Source organism: Haematobia irritans, chromosome 3 (genome assembly GCF_050003625.1).
Source record: "Haematobia irritans isolate KBUSLIRL chromosome 3, ASM5000362v1, whole genome shotgun sequence".
Taxonomy (NCBI): domain Eukaryota; kingdom Metazoa; phylum Arthropoda; class Insecta; order Diptera; family Muscidae; genus Haematobia; species Haematobia irritans.
In genome coordinates, this window is record NC_134399.1 from 87,714,155 (window position 1) to 87,734,374 (window position 20,220).

At 34.7% G+C, this 20,220-nt stretch overlaps 1 protein-coding gene across 1 annotated transcript; it reads right to left on the bottom strand.

Annotated features, from left to right (window-relative positions):
- Positions 1-354: 354 nt before the first annotated feature.
- LOC142231035 (uncharacterized) lies at positions 355-19,242 on the bottom strand. Its single transcript, XM_075301653.1, has 4 exons — positions 19,176-19,242; positions 17,841-17,915; positions 718-774; positions 355-642 (listed from the first exon to the last, which is right to left on the bottom strand). Exons 1-4 carry the CDS (start codon positions 19,240-19,242, stop codon positions 524-526), a joined length of 318 nt encoding a protein of 105 aa, XP_075157768.1. The 3' UTR covers positions 355-523.
- Positions 19,243-20,220: the final 978 nt, after the last annotated feature.

Genomic DNA, 20,220 nt, shown 5'->3' on the forward strand with positions numbered 1-20,220 from the left:
TGGTGGAGAAAATGCCTAGGACAGACATTTCCTTTTGGGAATAAAAGGAAAATATGGCCGAAAGAAAATGAGAAAAATGGTCGATCATGGAAAGTTGGCGTCTGGTGAGAGGGGGTATATAAACCAATGGCAAGAGATGAAGTAGCCATTGCTGAGCGGACAGCGACGGTGGGAAATCGATTGAATTGAAATAGAATATTAGAAAGAAACAGCATAGTTGTGTTAACAAAAGTTGCATGAATGTGTTTATTGATTTTTGCTATAATAATATTAATTAATAAATATAATAGTGCAATAAAAAAGTGAGTAAAGCTTTGTCTGTTGAATGCATTAGAGTAGCTTCTTGATTTTCTGTGTATGTTTTTTTTTTGTGTAAATAGAAACAACACCTGCAATTGTGACGTTCACACTGGCCTTCGTTGCTGTACGGAGGGCCAGTGGCATTTTTATTGGCGGATTGAGTCGATTATTTGGTATCCGCAGAAAGCTCCATTGACATAATTTCCCGATTTATGGACGGACACTACGAAAGCGTGATCATATCATTATTGGCCAAGTAAATAGATGTTTGACCGTGGTTTCGAGTGGTGGGCATTGAAGGAATATCCATATAAATTGAATTACTGGCCACCGAATGGAAATCTGAAAAGAAGAAGAAACAAGATATTAATTTATTAAAATCCTGATTGCCTAAAACAGGTAAAGAAAGTATCTTACCAATTTGTGTGTGTCCGTTTATACGCTGTAATTGTCGTTCCACAAACAAAATTCCGCCTGAAATACGTATAAAAATAAGGATAAATGATAACCAGGAAATATATATAATATAATATAAAAAGGAAGGCATAAAAAAATTATAAGAAAATCATTGTAGCAGTAGAGATAGGAAGATAGTGATTAGTACATAAATAAAGTTAGGATTTGATTATTTGATTATAAGGGGAATAATATCTTGGTTGTTTGAAATAAAGGCTGAGGAAATCAATTAGATTTCGTAGTCCATGTTCGTTATTGTGCGTTATTACTGCTGGAAGTAAGAAGTGCAGAAAAGTCTGTTAAGAGAGCTCATTTAATAGGAAAGTAGAATAAAATATTAGCGCGGATATTTGCGCTGTGAGCAAGGGCTTTAGGAATCGTGTTGTTTGTCCTAACTAGTGAGCCAGAAACTTAGTGTTGGAAAGATATTGTTCTTCACTTGTTTTTTTTTATTGTTCATTGGTTTTGTAAATTTTCGAAATTATAGAATTAGTATAAGGAGCATAAAGCGAATTAGGATTAGTGCCATTATCTATTCTTTCAGGAAACAATAAATAATAATATGTTGTAATTTGTGAAACGAAGCAATATGTGTTGGTAATTAACAAATAAGGGGGCAAAGGAATGAGGTAAGTGTGTGAGTTCGGTGTGTGGTATTCAGGGGTCCAATAATCGTGGAGAGGGTAGTTTTGGACCTAGTTTGGGTGGGCGAGCGAGGGGCCCAACATCAAGGCCTCTATATCGTTGTTTTCCCCAGTGTTAGTGCAGTTTTGTCTTTGTAATTCCCTCTTTCAATGTTTGTGCTGTGTGTTCAATGTTGGCGGGTTGAGGACTTCGCCCAAAGAGACCGCCGTAGCTAGTCGGACGGCCATATTGAACGTTAGAATATACACGCACATAACACAATGGCCTTCAAATTTGGCACATGTTCCTAATTTGGGTCAGAATAGAACCCTATTGATTTTGAAAGAAATCGGTTCAGATTTAGATTTAGCTCCCATATATATCTTTCGCCCGATATGCACTAATATCGACCCAGCAGCCAGAGTTTTATACCGATTTGCTTGAAATTTTGTACAAACATAACACTTAGTCGTATAGTCAAGATTCAGATATAGCTCCCATATATATCTTTCGCCCGATATGGACTTATATGGCCCCAGAAGCCAGATTTTTGGCCGAATTTGGTTGAAATTTTGCACTAGGAGTACAATTAGTAGTATAGTAAAGTGTGCAAAATTTGATTGAAATCGGTTCAGATTTAGATATAGCGCCCATATATATCTTTCTCCCGATATGGACTAATATGGTCCTACAAACCACAGTTTTGGCCCAATTTGGTTGAAATTTTGCACAGTCAGTAGATTTAGCATTGTAGCTATGCGTGCCAAATTTGGTTGAAATCGATTCAGATTTAGATATAGCTACCATATATATCTTTCGCCCGATATGCACTTATATGGAACCAGAAGCCAGAGTTTTATCCCGATTAGCTTGAAATTTTGCACAAGGAGTACAATTGGTAGTATAGTCATGTGTGCCAAATTTGATTGAAATCGGTGCAGATTTAGATATAGCTCCCATATATATGTTTTTATATATATGTTTTTCTGATTTCGACAAAAATGGTCAAAATACCAACATTTTCCTTGTTAAATCGCCACTGCTTAGTCGAAAAGTTGTAAAAATGACTCTTATTTTCCTAAATTTCTAATACATATATATCGAGCGATAAACCATAAATAAACTTTTGCGAAGTTTCCTTAAAATTGCTTCAGATTTAAATGTTTCCCATATTTATACCCTTCACCACTACTGTGGTACAGGGTATAATAAGTTTGTGCATTTGTATGTAACGCCAAGAAGGAAAAGTCTGAGACCCATCGTTTAGTATACCGATCGTCTTAGAATTAAATTCTGAGTCGATTTAGCGATGTCCGTCTGTCTGTCTGTCTGTCTGTCCGTCTGTCTGTCTGTTGATGTATTTTTGTGTGCAAAGTACAGCTCGCAGTTTTAGTCCGATTGTCCTAAAATTTGGTATGGGGTCCCGTTTCGGCTCAAAGACGATCCCTATTGATTTTGGAAAAAATCGGTTCAGATTTAGATATAGCTGCCATATATATTTTTCAAATTCCGTACATCCCAATATTTTATGAGTCTCGAAAAACTTGCAAAATATCATCCAAATCGGTTCAGATTTAGATATAGCTCCCATATATAGCTTTCGCCCGATTTACACTCCTTTGTCCATAGAGGCCAATTTTTTGCTCCGATTTAGTTGAAATTTTGCACAGGGAGTAGAATTAGCATTATAGCTATGAGTGTCAAATTTGGTGGAAATCGGTTCAGATTTAGATATAGCTCCCATATATAGCTTTCGCCCGATTTACACTCATATGACCACAGAGTCCAATCTTTTACTCCGATTTAATTGAAATTTTGCACAGGGAGTAGAATGAGCATTGTAGCTATGCGTGCCAAATTTGGTTGAAATCGGTTCAGATTTAGATATAGCTCCCATATATAGCTTTCGCCCGATTTACACTCATATGACCACAGAGGCTAATTTTTTGCTCCGATTTAGTTGAAATTTTGCACAGGGAGTAGAATTACCATTGTTGCTATGCGTGCCAAATTTAGTTGAAATCGGTTCAGATTTAGATATAGCTCCCATATATATGTTTTTCTGATTTCGACAAAAATGGTCAAAATAGCAACATTTTCCTTGTAAAATCGCCACTGCTTAGTCGAATAGTTGAAAAAATGACTCTAATTTTCTTAAACTTCTAATACATATATATCGAGCGATAAATCATAAATAAACTTTTGCGAAGTTTCCTTAAGATTGCTTCAGATTTAAATGTTTCCCATATTTATACCCTTCACCACTACTGTGGTACAGGGTATAATAAGTTTGTGCATTTGTATGTAACGCCAAGAAGGAAAAGTCTGAGACCCATCGTTTAGTATACCGATCGTCTTAGAATTAAATCCTGAGTCGATTTAGCGATGTCCGTCTGTCTGTCTGTCTGTCCGTCTGTCTGTCTGTTGATGTATTTTTGTGTGCAAAGTACAGCTCGCAGTTTTAGTCCGATTGTCCTAAACTTTGGTATGGAGTCCCGTGTTGGCTCAAAGAAGATCCCTATTGATTTTGGAAAAAATCGGTTCATATTTAGATATAGCTGCCATATATATTTTTCACCGATCTGGTCATAATTGGCGTGTATATCAACCGATCTTCCTCAAATTCCGTACATCCGAATATTTTATGAGTCTCGAAAAACTTGCAAAATATCAGCCAAATCGGTTCAGATTTAGATATAGCTCCCATATATAGCTTTCGCCCGATTTACACTCATATGACCACAGAGTCCAATTTTTTGCTCCGATTTAGTTGAAATTTTGCACAGGGAGTAGAATTAGCATTGTAGCTATGCGTGTCAGATTTAGTTGAAATCGGTTCAGATTTAGATATAGCTCCCATATATAGCCTTCGCCCGATTTACACTCAAATGACCACAGAGGCCAATTTTTTGCTCCGATTTAGTTGAAATTTTGCACAGGGAGTATAATTAGCATTGTAGCTATGCGTGCCAAATTTGGTTGAAATCGGTTCAGATTTAGATAAAGCTCCCATATATAGCTTTCGCCCGATTTACACTCATATGACCACAGAGGCCAATTTTTTGCTCCGATTTAGTTGAAATTTTGCGCAGGGAGTAGAATTAGCATTGTAGCTATGAGTGCCAAATTTGGTTGAAATCGGTTCAGATTTAGATATATCTCCCATATATAGCTTTCGCCCGATTTACACTCATATGACCGTAGAGGCCAATTTTTAACTCCGATTTAGTTGAAATTTTACACTGGGAGTAGAATTAGCATTGTAGCTATGCGCGCCAAATTTGGTTGAAATCGGTTCAGATTTAGATATAGCTCCCATATATATGTTTTTCTGATTTCGACAAAAATGGTCAACATACCAACATTTTCCTTGTAAAATCGCCACTGCTTAGTCGAAAAGTTGTAAAAATGACTCTAATTTGCCTAAACTTCTAATGCATATATATCGAGCGATAAATCATAAATAAACTTTTGCGAAGTTTTCTTAAAATTGCAACAGATTTAAATGTTTCCCATATTTTTTTACTAACATTGTGTTCCACCCTAGTGCATTAGCCGACTTAAATTTTGAGTCTATAGATTTTGTAAAAGTCTATCAAATTCTGTCTAAATCGAGTGATATTTAAATGTTTGTATTTGGGACAAACATTTATTTATAGCCCCCAACACATTTGACGGATGTGGTATGGTATCGAAAATTTGGATCTACAAAGTGGTGCAGGGTATAATATAGTCGGCCCCGCCCGACTTTAGACTTTCCTTACTTGTTTCTTATTGAATCAGTGCTGCCAATATTGAACTTTAGTTACATGACGTAGTTATAACACCAAATTAAAAATATTTCACAGTTAGGACAAAGAAGAAAAAATGCCAACGTGTACTTATTATTTTGACCATATGTGTATATTCTTGGTTGAGGTAAAGTTCTGAGTCGATCTAGCGATGTCCGTCCGTTCCTTCTATTGAAACTTGGCACAAGTAGTTGTCATCGATGTAGGTCCGATGGTATTGCTATTGGGCCATATAGGTTCACTTGTACGCATCGCCCCCATATAAACGGAGCCCCATATTTGGCTTGCGGATCCTCTTAGAGTAACAAATTTGATCCGATCCCGTTGAAACTTGGTACGTGGTACGACGATATACTAACCCCTAACATTCATGGATGAATTGGTCCATATTGATATATGGTCTCTAACATCCATGGAAAAATTGGCCCATATCGGTCCATATAAACCGATCCCCAATTTGGTATGTGGAGTTAGTAATGGTCTCCAACATAGCCCTCATAAAAACCGATCCTTAGATTTGACTTGCGGACCCTCTTGAAGGTGCGAAATTCCCAGTGAAAAATAATCCATTACATGGTGTCCGTATTAAGTCCAAGAAACCAATATCGGTTATCCATAGTTGAATGTAGAAATGCAATTATGAGCAACAGTTAGTACAATTTCGCATGCAGAACATGGTAGCGGGTACATAAGATTTTTCACCGTCGAACTTTCAACTGTATACACTGATTTCAACTAAGTTATTCCTTTAAATACTAAATTTTTTATGGGAAACATATGTAAACAAAAACTCTAATAATACAGTCTTTGCAGTATAACCAGTAATCCTCTGTGTCCGCATGAAATACAGACCATGATGAGATTTTATAAATATTTGGTTTGAAAACATAGATACTCCCTTTTTTGTATGTTTATTTTTCTACTGTGCGTACAAGTGTTAGTGCCAAAGAATTATACAGTATTTTGTTTGTATATTATTTTAGATAAAAGTTGAGAAAGTTGCACCTAAAGTAATATATGAAAATTTAATACAATAAAATAAAAGAAAAAGCAAATAATTTAAATTTAAGCACTCGACCAAAGTTAGTTTAGTCTTAAATCCGCACCGAAGTCCCAACCATTACTGAGAAGTTTATATATCAAACAGGGATTAAATATTTATAAAAATCCTCGTCATTTTGGGTTGTTTGTATTTGTATGACTGTCATTGACATCTGTGTTAAAAATCCATAGTAACGTAATTATCGAAATTATTTAACACATGAGTTCCGTAAAATTTTGTGTAAAAATGAAACTTCTGGGGCTGAAACGTTCAAACCTTTCCTTTAGTGATATTTGGAACAAATTATTCAAAGGAGTCCGAGAACGCGTTGGCGACGTACCACATACTTCCTGGATGTCATGGGTCATTAACTCAAGATCTACAAGTAAGGTCCTGGGACGTTGAACAAAGTTCGTGAAATAAATCCGAGTAAAACCATGAGTGCAAATCGGGCGAAAGATTTATACTGAAACTATATATTTAAATCTGGACCGATTTCTTCCAAAATCAATAGGTTTCTTTTATGACAAAAAAATATACTCTTGCTAAATATGAAGTCGATGGGACTAAAACTTCGAGCAGACAGATGGACAGGTTGAAATTTGGTACGTGGTGTTAGTATATGGTCTCTAACAACCATGCAAAAATTGGTCCACATTGGTCCATAATTATATAAGTATAGCTCCCAAGGTATCGACTTAAAACTTGGCACAAGTAGTTGTTATTGATGTAGGTCGGATGGTATTGCAAATGGGCAACTTTTACGTATAGCCCCCATATAAACCGACGCTCAGATTTGGGTTGCGGAGCCTCTTGGACGAGCAAAATTCATCCGATCCGGTTGAAATTTGGTACATGGTGTAAGTATATGGTCTCTAACAACCATGCAAAAATTGGTCCACATCGGTCCATAATTATATATAGCCCCCATATAAACCGATCCCCAGATTTGGCTTGCGGAGCCTGTAAGAGAAGCAAATTTCATCCGATCCGGCTGAAATTTGGTACATGCTGTTAGTACACGGTCTCTAACAGCTATGCAAAAATTGGTCCACATCGGTCCATAATTATATATAGCCTCCATATAAACCGATTCCCCGATTTGACCTCCGGAGCTCTTGGAGGAGCAAAATTCATCCGATCCGGTTGAAATTTGGTACGTGGTGGAATTTGGTACATTGCGTTAGTATATAGCCGCTAACAACCATTCCACAATAGGTCCATGTCAGTCTATAGTTATATATAGCCGATCCCTAAAAAAATTCTACCAAAATTATATTTCTATATAAAATTTGTTCAAAATTTTATTGCTATAGAAAATTTTGTCTAAAGTTTATTACTATAGAAAATTTTGTCAAGATTTTATTTCTATAGAAAATTTTGTAAAAATTTTATTTCTATAGAAAATTTTTGTCAAACATAATTATATGCGTATTTAATCGGCCTTTTTATACCCACCACCATAGAATGGTGTGGGGGCATAATAAGTTTGTCATTCCGTGTGTAACACATCGAAATATCGATTTCCGATTCTGTCCGCCTGTCTGTTGGTTGTCGCTACAGCCTTCAATCTATCTTCCTGAAATTTGTCACAGATTCGTTTTTTGTTTGCAGTCAGGTCAAGTTCGAAGATGGACTATATCGGTCCAAGTTTTGATATAGTCCCCATATAAACCGATTCCCCGATTTGAAGTCTTGGGCTTCTAAAAACCGTAGTTTTTATCCAATTTCCGTGAAATTTAAAATTTAGAGGTAATTGAAGACCATAAAAGGTGTGCCGAAGATGGTCCCCATCCCCCCCATAGCCCCCATATCGACCAATCTCCCGATTTTGCTTCTTGGGCATCTAGAATCTGTATCCTCTATCCGATTGGCCTGAATTTGCAAATCTAGAGGTATTTTAGGAGCATAAAGAGGTATGTCAAAAATGGTCCGTATCGCTCCATGGTTTGGTATAGCCCCCATATAGACCGATCTCTCGATTTTGCTTTTTGGGCGTCTAGAAACTGAACTTTCTATCCGATTTGCCTGAAATTGAAAATCTAGAGGTATTTTAGGACCGTAAAAAGGTGTGTCGAAGATGGTCCGTATCGGTCCATGTTTTGGTATAATTGCCATATAGACCGATATCCCGATTTTTATTCTTTTTATCCCGAATCTGATCTGGTCTTCGTAGGTAGAATGTTTACATTTTTTCTTCGGGAAGCGTACTGGTTGAACTGATTTGCATGGGAGAAGATTTGTCATCAAGTTACCCGCTACGACGAAGAGTTTTCAAAGTAAACTATTATATTTGATTCATGGTTCATGTTTGATTCATTACAATTGAGAAGGCGGTGTTAAGAAGTTTTAAGATACCTTGTATCTTAAGTGTTACCGCAACCCAAGTAATTCGATTGTGGATACAGTCTTTTATACAAGTTTCTATGTAATCCATGGTTAATAATTTTATGAAAATTCCAATTTCAAGTTTCTATGAAATCCATGGTGGAGGGTACATAAGATTCGGCCTGGCCGAATTTACGGCCGTATATACTTGTTTTTGTTTTTTTTTTAACTCGTTAATAATTTTATGAAAATTCCAGAGAATTTAAACTTCTTCGCACATATTAACATTTTTGATATCATTTTTGATATCATTGTGGGCGCCCAAAACGATGCTATATAAATAAAACTCTTTGACAGTTGATGACAATAATAGCTACGTAGCCAAGTGGATAGTATGTTGGCTTACGAATTGTATGGTCCGCGGTTCTATTCTCCGTGCAGGCGAAAAGTAAATTTTTAAAAATTTATTAAATCGAAAAATGTGTATTACAGAAAAAGGCGCTAAGTACTAAGATTTAGAAAATTTTTATTTATTGGAAACACTGTGAGTTTTGTATATCACCTCAAAAGAACTTTTTGTTGAGTGAAAATTGAGTCCACCTCTAAAAGAGCATTTTCGGATATAATTTAAAAGCAATGACTTTGGAAGAACTTCCACAATTATTTGATGGATATCTTACTTACATTTGTTTGAACTAACTATTAAGAGACGTATCGTATTAAACCCAAGTTCTATGTGTTACAATTCAAAACATTTGCTGCCTATAACACAATGGCAAGATACTGTTGTCAATCCCTTTTTATACCCACCACCATAGAATGGTGACGGGGGTATAATAAGTTTGTCATTCCGTTTGTAACACATCGAAATATCGACTTCCGACTATATAAAGTATATATATTCTTGATCAGGCAGAAATTCTAAGACGATATAACGATGTCCGTCTGTCCGTCTGTCTGTCTGTCTGTCTGTCTGTCTGTTGTAATCACGCTACAGTCTTCAATAATGAAGCAATCGTGCTGAAATTTTGCACAAACTCGTCTTTTGTCTGCAGGCAGGTCAAGTTCGAAGATGGACTATATCGGTCCATGTTTTGGTATAGCCCCCATATAGACCGATCTCCAGATTTTACTTCTTGGGCTTATAGAAACCGCAGTTTTTATTCAATTTACCTGAAATTGGAAATCTAGAGGTATTGTAGGACCACAAATACGTGTGCCAAAAATTGTGAGTATCGGTCCATATTTTGGTATAGCCCCCATATAGACCGATCTCCCGATTTTACTTCTTGGGCTTATAGAAACCGCAGTTTTTATTCAATTTACCTGAAATTGGAAATCTAGAGGTATTGTAGGACCACAAATATGTGTGCCAAAAATTGTGGGTATCGGTCCATGTTTTGGTATGGTCCCCGTATAAAACGACCTGCCGATTTGGGGTCTTGGGCTTATAGAAACCGTAGTTTTTATCCAATTTGTCTGAAATTGGAAATCTAGAGGTATTTTAGGACCATAGAGAGGTGTGCCGAAAATGGTGAGTATCGGTCCATATTTTGGTATAGCCCCCATATAGACCGATTGCCCGATTTTACTTCTTGGGCTTCTAGAATCCGAAGTTTTCATCCTATTTGCCTGAAATTGGAAATCTAGAGGTATTTTCGGGTCATAAAGTGGTGTTCCGAAAACGGTGAGTATCGGTCCATATTTTAGTATAGCCCCCATAAGAACGATCTCCCGATTTAACTCCTTGGGTTTCTAGAAACCGTAGTTTTTATCTGATTTGCCTGAAATTGTAAATATTCTGGTATTTAAGGCTCACAAAAACGTGTATCGGATTAAGTTTTTATCGGTCCATTTGGTAATGCCTCCATATAGACCGACTTCACTTCTTGAGGGTGTAGAAAGCGCACTGATCATGAAAATTGCTTGAAACTCAATGAAAAATTTCCAGATTTTACTTCTACAGATTTAAGATTTCAAATCAAGACATTATTTTATAATTTTCTTGCACACTCACAAGAGATGTTGATGATTCCTCTAAAACTCAAACAAAAATGGTTCTTATAAATCCAGAATCTGATATAGTCCTCATAGGTGAAATCTTTAAATTTATTTTCGGGAAGTGTCCTCAAGTTCTCAAGCCCTCCTGAAATTTCAAAGGAAACCCTAATATTTGGTTCATGGTGGTGGGTATTTAAGATTCGGCCCGGCCGAACTTACTGCTGTATGTACTTGTTTGCCATTATTTTTGGTGTGACCCCTTGTTTATTTAGTGTTTTTCAATATCATGACCATATAATAGCTTCATCATCACTTCACCCGCATAATGAAAACAAACATGAAATTGTTCTGTGTTTTTACTATAGCCAAAAGGTATAGTTGTAAGAGGGTCGGGGGAAGAGAGAGGAAGAAAATGAAAACAAATAATGCTGGATTTAAATAACCATTTAGTGCTATAACTAGCAGAGGCAAAACCGCTATGCTAAAACTGAATAAATTTAGACTATTACAAATGTAATGCAAGGCAAAGGGTTGTTGTCTCAACCAGGGTAAAATAAACAAAAAAAAGTTGAGTTATATCTAAACGCAAGGAAAAAAAGTAAACGTTTGGAAAACCGAAAACTTTTTTTCTTTTGTTAGAGTTTTTTGAATTGCTTCGAAAATTTTAAACTTTTATCACCAAAAAAATTCGTTTGTTACAAAATTTTTATTCGTTTGTTACAAAAAAAATTTTGAACCAACAACACAGTCAATTTCGTATATATCAAGCACTGTTTCTGACTTTAAGTTTTTAGGCACATTTTACAGTTTCATTGTAAAAATTTAATATAGTAGTATGTAATGTTGCACACCTTTTTGGAACCTTTCGAACATATATGGAATATATGTAAACAAAAAAACTTTTGGTGTTCGGTCAAAGCAGGGATCGAACCCAGAACCCTTGGTATGCAAGGCGGACGTAGCACCCACTGCTGCACGGTGCCCAACTAAATGCCGCAAGCTATGCCATATGAATATAACTTATTTGGATAATTGTCTATTGATGAAAATAAGAGCTACATAGCTTAGTGGATAGTGTGTTGGCTAACAAATTGCATGGTACGCGGTTCGATTTCCCGTCCATATAAATATAACTTATTTGGATAATTGTCTATTGATGACAATAAGAGCTAAATAGCTTAGTGGATAGTGTGTTGGCTTACAAATTGCATGGTACGCTGTTCGATTTCCTGTCCAGGTGGAAGGTAAAATTTAAAAAAAAAAAAATTATAAAATCAAATAATTTCTTCCACAGTGTTGGTATTACAGAAAAAGGTGCTAAGAACTAAAAAACCTCTTGGAAGTGAGGATGATGTGAGGCAAATGCAATTAGCAAGAAACGATTCTTTTGAGTTAGTCTTTATAATGAAAAAAGCATGCCCGGTTCCAAAGATTTTGTCTTTACTTTAAAAATGTTAGTATTGATTCCGAGCCAAAGAAGCGGAGAATAAAAGTAAGGATACTTTTCAGACACAATTCTCTTTTAAATTTGGGTTTTGTGTACTTAATTCTAGGAAGCAAATTTTAATTTTTCGCTTTTTCAGTTTTTTTTTTTCTTCATATGCTATCAAAGTTAACGACAACTTTATTTTCCAAAATAAGACTCAACTTCCGGTAGAAATTATGCTATGTTTCAAGTAAAACACATCATTAAAATAAAGTGTTGAAAAATATGTCCTATATTTGAACGATTTTTTGCTTTGTAGTCAAGATGCAAAAAGACAACCAATTTAAAGACAATTTCATTAAATTTAAAGAATTTTTCTGAATTATTAAAGTCAAGTTGACCTTAGCCCAAACATTTTTTCTTTCATGTTGTGATACCCATTTTTAAGTGAAATCACTTAATTATAAGGATAGTACGACTTCATTGAAAAGTTTATCGACTTTTGGACAAGGAAAAAAACTTTATATTAGAGAAATTTGTCTTCTATGCTAAGAAAAATTTGCATTTATAAAGACATGCAATCTTTGATCTCACGACAATATTTTTTTCAGTGTATGAAACTGTTTTTACATCCTGGAAAAGAATAAACGTTTATCACAAGAAGTGTATACTTTTCTTCCAAATAAACTTCCTTAAAACAAAAAGCAAATGAGAAACGAAATTTGTTTGTCTAAAATTTCGTTTGGGAGTAAAGAATTATTTTTTTGCGTGTAGGTATCCCATATTAAACAAGTATATACGGCCGTAAGTTCGGCCTGGCCGAATCTTATGTACCCTCCACCATGAATTGCATAGAAACTTGTACTAAAGACTGTCATCCACAATCGAATTACGGTTGCGGTAACACTTGCCGATGGCAAGGTATCTTAAAACTTCTTAATGCCGTCTTCTCAATTGTAAGTTAGTCCATGCGGGGTATATATTAAACAAAAATAGGCCGATTAAATACGTAAATAATACAGCTTGACAAAATGTTCTATAGAAATAAAATTTTGAAAAAATTTTCCATAGAAATAAAATTTTGACAAAATTTTGTATAGAAATAAAATTTTGACAAAATTTTCTATAGAAATAAAATTTTGACAAAATTTTCTATAGAAATAAAATTTTGACAAAATTTTCTATAGAAGCAAAATGTTGACAAAATTTTCTATAGAAGCAAAATTTTGACAAAATTTTCTAAAGAAATAAAATGCAATGAAGGACTGGGGAATTTTTCCAACTTAAATATGAGCTAAATTATTAGTTATTGTACCAAAAAGAAAAGCAACAACCGAATTCCAATTACACCCAACAACAACAATACAGCAATTTTAAATTAAGCCAAACGAAGTTTCAACAACCTACACTGAAAAAAAATATTGTCGTGAGGTCAAAGATTTCATGTCTTTCAAATACGAATACAAATTTTGCTTAGCATAGAAGACGCATTTCTCTAAAATAAAGTTATTTTCCTTGTCCAAAAGTCGATAAACTTTGCAATGAAATCGTCTTTATAATTAAGTGATTTCACTTAAAAATTGGTATCTTAACATGAAAGAAAAACTTGAATTTAGTAATTCAGAAAAATTCTTTAAATTTAATGAAATTGTCTTTAAATTTGTTGTCTTTTCGCACCTTGACTACAAAGCAAAAAATCGTTCAAATATAGAACATGTTTTTAAAAACTTTATTTTAAAGAAGTTTTTACTTCAAAAATAGCATAATTTATACTGGAAGTCAAGTCCTAATTTGGAAAATAAAGTTGCCGTTAACTCGTTTTTAAAGGACTTCGATAGCATATGAGGAAAAAAAAATCCGAGAAAGCGAAAAATTAAAATTTGCTTCCTAGAAGCAAGTACACATAACCTAAATTTAAAAGAGAATTGTGTCTTAAGAGTATCCTTACTTGTATTCTCCGCTTCTTTGGCTCGGAATCAATACCAAATTTTTTAAAGTAAAGACAAAATCTTTGGAACCTAGTATGCTTTTTTTTCAGTGTACAAAACGGCGAAGAAAGCAACTATAGGGATTGATGGCAACAACAACAACAACAATGATGTAAAGTCTGAGTAAGATTTTGACTTACACAATAGTTTAAGGTACCACCAGTAATCATAAGTTTTGTTGGGTATAGTAATAAAATATATGTTGACAAATTTTTCTATAATAATAAAATTTTGAAAAAAATTTCTATAGTAAAAAAATTTTGACAAACTATATAACTATAGACCGATATGGTCCAACTTTGGCATGGGTGTTAGCGGCCATATACTAGCACAATATACCAAATTTCACCACGTACCAAATTTCAACCGGGTCGGATGAATTTTGCTCCTCCAATAGCTCCGGAGGTTATATATAATTAAGTCCGGGTTATATATAATTAAGACCGGTATGGACCAATTGTTGCATGGTTGTTGGAGACCATATACTAACAACATGTACCAAATTTCAGCCGGATCGGATGAAATTTGTTTCTCTTGGAGGCTCCGCAAGCCAAATCTGGGGATCGGTTTATATGGGGGGCTATATATAAATATGGACCGATGTGGACCAATTTTTACATGGTTGTTAGAGACCATATACCAAAACCATGTACCAAATTTCAACCGCATGGGATGAAATTTGCTTCTCTTGGAGGCTCCGCAAGCCAAATCTGGGGATCGGTTTATATGGGGGCTATATATAAATATGGACCGATGTGGACCAATTTATGTATGGTTGTTAGGGACCATATACCAACACCATGTACCAAATTTCAGCCGGATCGCATGAAATATGCTTCTGTTAGAGGCTCCGCAGGCCAAATCTGAGGGTCCCTTTATATGGGGGCTATACGTAAAAGTGGACCGATATGGCCCATGTACAATTCCATCCGACCTACATTAATAACAACTACTTGTGCCAAGTTTCAAGTCGATAGCTTGTTTCTTTCGGAAGTTAGCATGACGGACGGACGGACATGCTCAGATATATATATATGTATATATATATATAGATATATATATATATATATATATATATATATATATATATATATATATATATATATATATATATATATATATATATATATATATATATATATATATATATATATATATATATATATATATATATATATATATATATATATATATATATATATATATATATATATATATATATATATATATATATATATATATTATGGGGTCTTAGAGCAATATTTCGATGTGTTACAAACGGAATGACAAAGTTAATATACCTCCCATCCTATGGTGGAGGGTATAAAAGGTATATATAGGTAAGTCTACAAATAATTACGAATCGATATGAAATTTTGCGGGGTAATTAGAGAGCCAGAATTGAAATATAGGGGTCGCTTTATATGGGGGCTATATACAACTATGAACCGATATGGACCACTTTTTGTGTAATTGGGAATAGTTTTATGTGAGGGCTATATATAACTGTAGACCGATAATGACCAAGACTGGAATGGTTGTTAGCCGCCACCGAATCTGATGAAGTTTGATCCTCCAAGAGGATCCGGAGGTCAAATGTGAGGATCGATTTATATGGGGGCTATATACCATATAATTATGGACCGATATAGATCAATATGAGCATGGTTGTTAGATACCACATACTTACACCACATACAAAATTTCAACCGGATCGGATGAATTTTGCTCCTCTAAGAGGCTCCGGACGCCAAATTTGGTGATCGGTTTATATATAGCCTATATTTAAATATGAACCGATATGGAATAATTTTTGCATGGTTTTTAGTGTCCATGTACTTACACAAAATACAAAATGTTGTAATAGGCAGCTTGTTCGAAGTAGCAACCCATTAGTTATTACAATGTGTGCTGGGATAGACTATAAGAAATTTTCATTTACAGCTTCGTCGTTGTTCTCTTCTGGCTATCTAACAGTGAGGGTTTTAAGCCTCTCATTTCTGTTTTTAGTTAAATGAGTGCTAATACATTATCACTCGACCGCATAAGTGCGTATGTTTTGCGTTAGGCAGGTTTGAGCCAAGCTTGGCATAGCCTAGTGGGAACGTTCGTGTCTGTCATGACAATGGTCCCCGGTTCGAGCCCAGGTTTGGGATTTTTTTTTTCTTTTTTTGAGAATTACTTTTTTATTATTCAAGATCCAGTTTTTATTTTTTTTTATTATTTCTTCGTTCTATTCATTTCATTTTGGACAATGCGGAGAGCAGTGCTAAAGAGAAAACGGTATCACTTAAATAGAATCTCCGTCAGTGGCTGAAAGTGATAGAGCTGGGAAATTTACATCAACGTTTTAGAACTTTATTTTCATATTCTCCTTTGCCTTTATACGGTTAACCCCACTCGTAAACTCTAAGTAGAAAAATAATCATATTTGCGGTTCATTCTGGTTAAATCGCTCGACAAAGAAATAGCAACTTAATACTGCGTGGAGGTACATTACAAAAATTTACAATTCAAGTTAAATCCACGTGATTGTGAAAAGTGGAGTTATCAGAGAAATTTAATGAAAATCAAATTAAAGAAAAAAAAGGTATTTACTTTAAACCAAATGGAATGGGAACGCATATACATTTTCGGATTTTTTTTATTTCTAGTCCCTAATAGAAAATCGTCATAATTACTTTCCTGAATCTCAGTGTGTTCCAGTGGTTAAAGTGTGTACCCAGAGACATTAGGTCAGATCGAGAATTTTCTCTCATTTCTACATTCTGGCCAAAGCCACAATTGCCATTTGAGAATCACGTGGAAAACCATACTCTACCAGTTTTACGTGTAGTATTGCATAACCCTACAGAAGGTTATCACTAGAATCCTGCTTATTCTTCTTTAGAGCAAAGTAAGGCCTTTTTGTTTGGTAATTTTATTGAAGCCATTGAACTTGTCCAGATCCGGCTGACCATATCTGAATATCGTGTGATATTGCAACTGAGCTTTAAGGTTAAGGGAGACACTCTACCTCCTGAAGTGTTTAAATAGCCGGAAAAATCAGATGAAAACCTGGATGTGGATATCCTGGCTTGAATGATATCGATCAAATTTTCCACCAATGAAAATCTTATATGGAAATCTAAGGATTACACCCGGTGATTAGTATCCATTTGCGTGGAGGCACAGAATTTTATTTTTCTTACCTTTATATTTACCAATAGCATAAGAATTAGTAATAGGACTTATTTTTTTATTCGCGCAGGGTAATGGAAAAAAGTTTAGGAGAATTGTGGCCGATAGCAAAATTTTTAACCAACATATATTTCCATTAATTCAGAACTACCAGAACACCCAAAAAATCTCCCCAACAACGATCATCGAGGCCTCGACGTTCAGCTTATACAAATTTTTGGAATTTGGGGTAAGTGAAATTTGGTTACTTATTATACATTATCAATTTTATTGGTATAAAATTCTGCTAAATATGAGCCAACTTGAATGATTCCATAGATGAGAATTCTATGGGGACGTAGTCGTCATTGACCCCAAGGAAAGAGATAAATGCTCAAATTTTTCTATTATAATTTTTTTTCATTTTTTTTTTATTTTAATTATCCTCTGTATTATTATTATTATCAGCAGTATAACATTAATTTTTTTTCCTGTTTTTTTTTTTAATATCTAAACGTTCACATAGGTTCAGGTTAAGCTTATGTTAGATTCTTTTGAACCTACAGATCGGTTGTAGTCACAAATTAAGATACAAAAAGAATGCCACTCAATTTTCCCCTTTTCTGTTATTGAAAACTCATATCACCATTATCATTGCTATTTGTAAATAATTCTGTATAGAAACATTTTTTTTAATGTTAATCATAATCTGTGGAACAACATACCTGAATGTTGCGGTTCGCTTCGAACATTTTGTTTCTTTACGGTCTTAGAACCAATTTGATGAATTTGCGTGTAGGCTGTTAGTATATAAGTATATGTTTTGAATTAACATAATAAATTATGTTTTGATGAAGCAAATATTTGAAATTATGGTGTAAATCTTTCTTAGCGGTCTTATGGAGGTGAGGTAGGAATAAGAAATGTAAGTTAACATTGTGTAAGGGATCTTACAAGACGTTAAGCCTACAAGATCATGGTAGGGAAGGGTTATGAGGCATTAGACTCCAATGACATCTTGGGGGTCTATGTTGATGTTAAGTTGTGGTGTGATTGACTCTTTTGATTTTTTTTATGCATATTTCTAACCAGAATGGGCATTTATATTTTGGAATCTGGTTAGCACCGGCTCATTAAATAATCTAAGCAAATAGTTATTATTATCATTATTTTTATTTTATATCGGGAGTCTATAATAATTAGTTATTTATGTCCTAAAGTTGTATCGATTGATATTCATGGAGACACGAACTCCCCCCGCCCGGCTGTTAGCTAGCTTTTAAAAGGCTCCCAATCGTTTTTATCGAATATCGAAAAACATTTAATTTTTTTTCTTTCCCACCTTAGGTGCAACTTATGTCCCAGAACTTGCTCATACTCTTGAGTCAATATCAAAGCAATATTTAAATTGCTGTTAGAGTGTTTACAGGAAAAATTAGGATTGGACATTACATAAATAAATGGCGCCCAACGTGGGGCCTAGAAAAGTTTGTCTTCTTTGAATTGTGCAGATATTTTCTACCCCATTGATTTTAGATTACCACTAGTACAAATTTAGAGTGCAGGAGGAGAAATGGAAGAAATTTTTGTATGATTAGGAAACTTTTGTAGAATAATTGTAAATCCCCTTTGGAATTTCATATCTCTGATAGTTTCGGAGAAATGACCAAGGATTGAATTTGTAATTTTTTCTTCAGAATTGGGAAAAATTATACCAAAAGTTTGACATTTCTAGAAGTGATCATTTTTTTAATATAAGGTAATATAAATTGCTTAGGTACTAGTATCCTGAATTTTAAATGGAAACATTTAAACTTTGCTTTTCCATAGCATTTTTAAATCTTTAAAATTTGGTGGAAGAAAATTTTATAATTCTGGTTTGCTTTTCGTATTGCTTGTATTAAGGGAATGCTCATTCCATAGCCTAGTTCTTTTTCCTAGTCCAATCCACAACATATTACTTACATCAAATCAGTGAAAAAAAAAAAACAAAAAAAAAAAAAAAAACAAAAAAAACGGAAAAAAACGGAAAAAACGGAAAAAAACGGAAAAAAACTTACTTTTTAATATATTCTTCCTCACCTCAACGAATAAGACTGCAATGCATAATAATTGGTTGACCGACATTTCACAAATACTATTGTTATTATTTTTTTTTTATATTTTACATATTTTAAGGCTAAGTTAGTTAGAATGACTCAACGTAGTCCACCGAATGCAGCTCTAGGAGCAGCCTCAATCTCTTCTAACGCAATGGAAGATAAGTGCACTATCTGTGAAGTTGCATTAAGTTCTGAGAATCAGGAATGTTACCGCCTTTTGACTTGCGGTCACATATTTCATAGACATTGCATTGAACATGCTCTTTCTTCCTCTACGGAATGTCCACATTGCAAACTGCCGTGCAAATTAGCCGACTTGCGAAAATTTAATTGGGATAACAATACAGCAGTTGCTACTCAGACGGAATCGAATAAGAAACCGAACTCTTCATTTCGGGGAAAGGGCAGAGGCGCATTGGGGAATCGTCCCATAACCAGAAATGTGAGCAAAATGCTATTCCAAGAGAATAATAATGATGGCCTATCAGGAACCCCAATTCAAATTATGGATAAACCCACTGGCAACTTAGAATTGGGTACTCCAACGCGTAGCAGCGCCAGTGAGGGCAATCGAATTCAGACCAATAAGGACACATGTCAATCTAATACAGTTGATCGGAACCGGTTGAATATAAATGTTGATCAGCTCAACAATATCATTGGAAATAGTATTGCTAGATATTTTCAGAATATGAATTTACAGGCAATTCCTCGTATGTCTCAGAATCATACTCACGACTTATTAGGTGCAGATACGCCACCATTGAATCCACACAACTCTTATATGAATAATCCCACGAATAGTGCTGGGGTACAGGGCCATACGGGGCATATGATGACTACCAGACCAGAGAAGTTTACTTCCATTATACAAAATTGGAATATCAAGTTTGATGGTTCCAGTTCTGGATTGGCAGTAGATGAATTTTTGTATCGGATAAGGACTTTGGCACGAGAGAATTTTGGTGAAGACTTTACTATTATATGCAGAAATCTTCCCATT

Excerpts from the sequence above, each read along its gene's own strand:
- LOC142231035 (XM_075301653.1), bottom strand. The coding sequence starts at position 19,242 with ATGTCGGTCAACCAATTATTATGCATTGCAGTCTTATTCGTTGAGGTG. Across the intron at positions 17,916-19,175 it reads GAGGAAGAATATATTAAAAA|CCTACACGCAAATTCATCAA; the intron begins GTAAGTTTTTTT and ends ATATACTAACAG. Across the intron at positions 775-17,840 it reads AAGCGAACCGCAACATTCAG|GCGGAATTTTGTTTGTGGAA; the intron begins GTATGTTGTTCC and ends TACGTATTTCAG.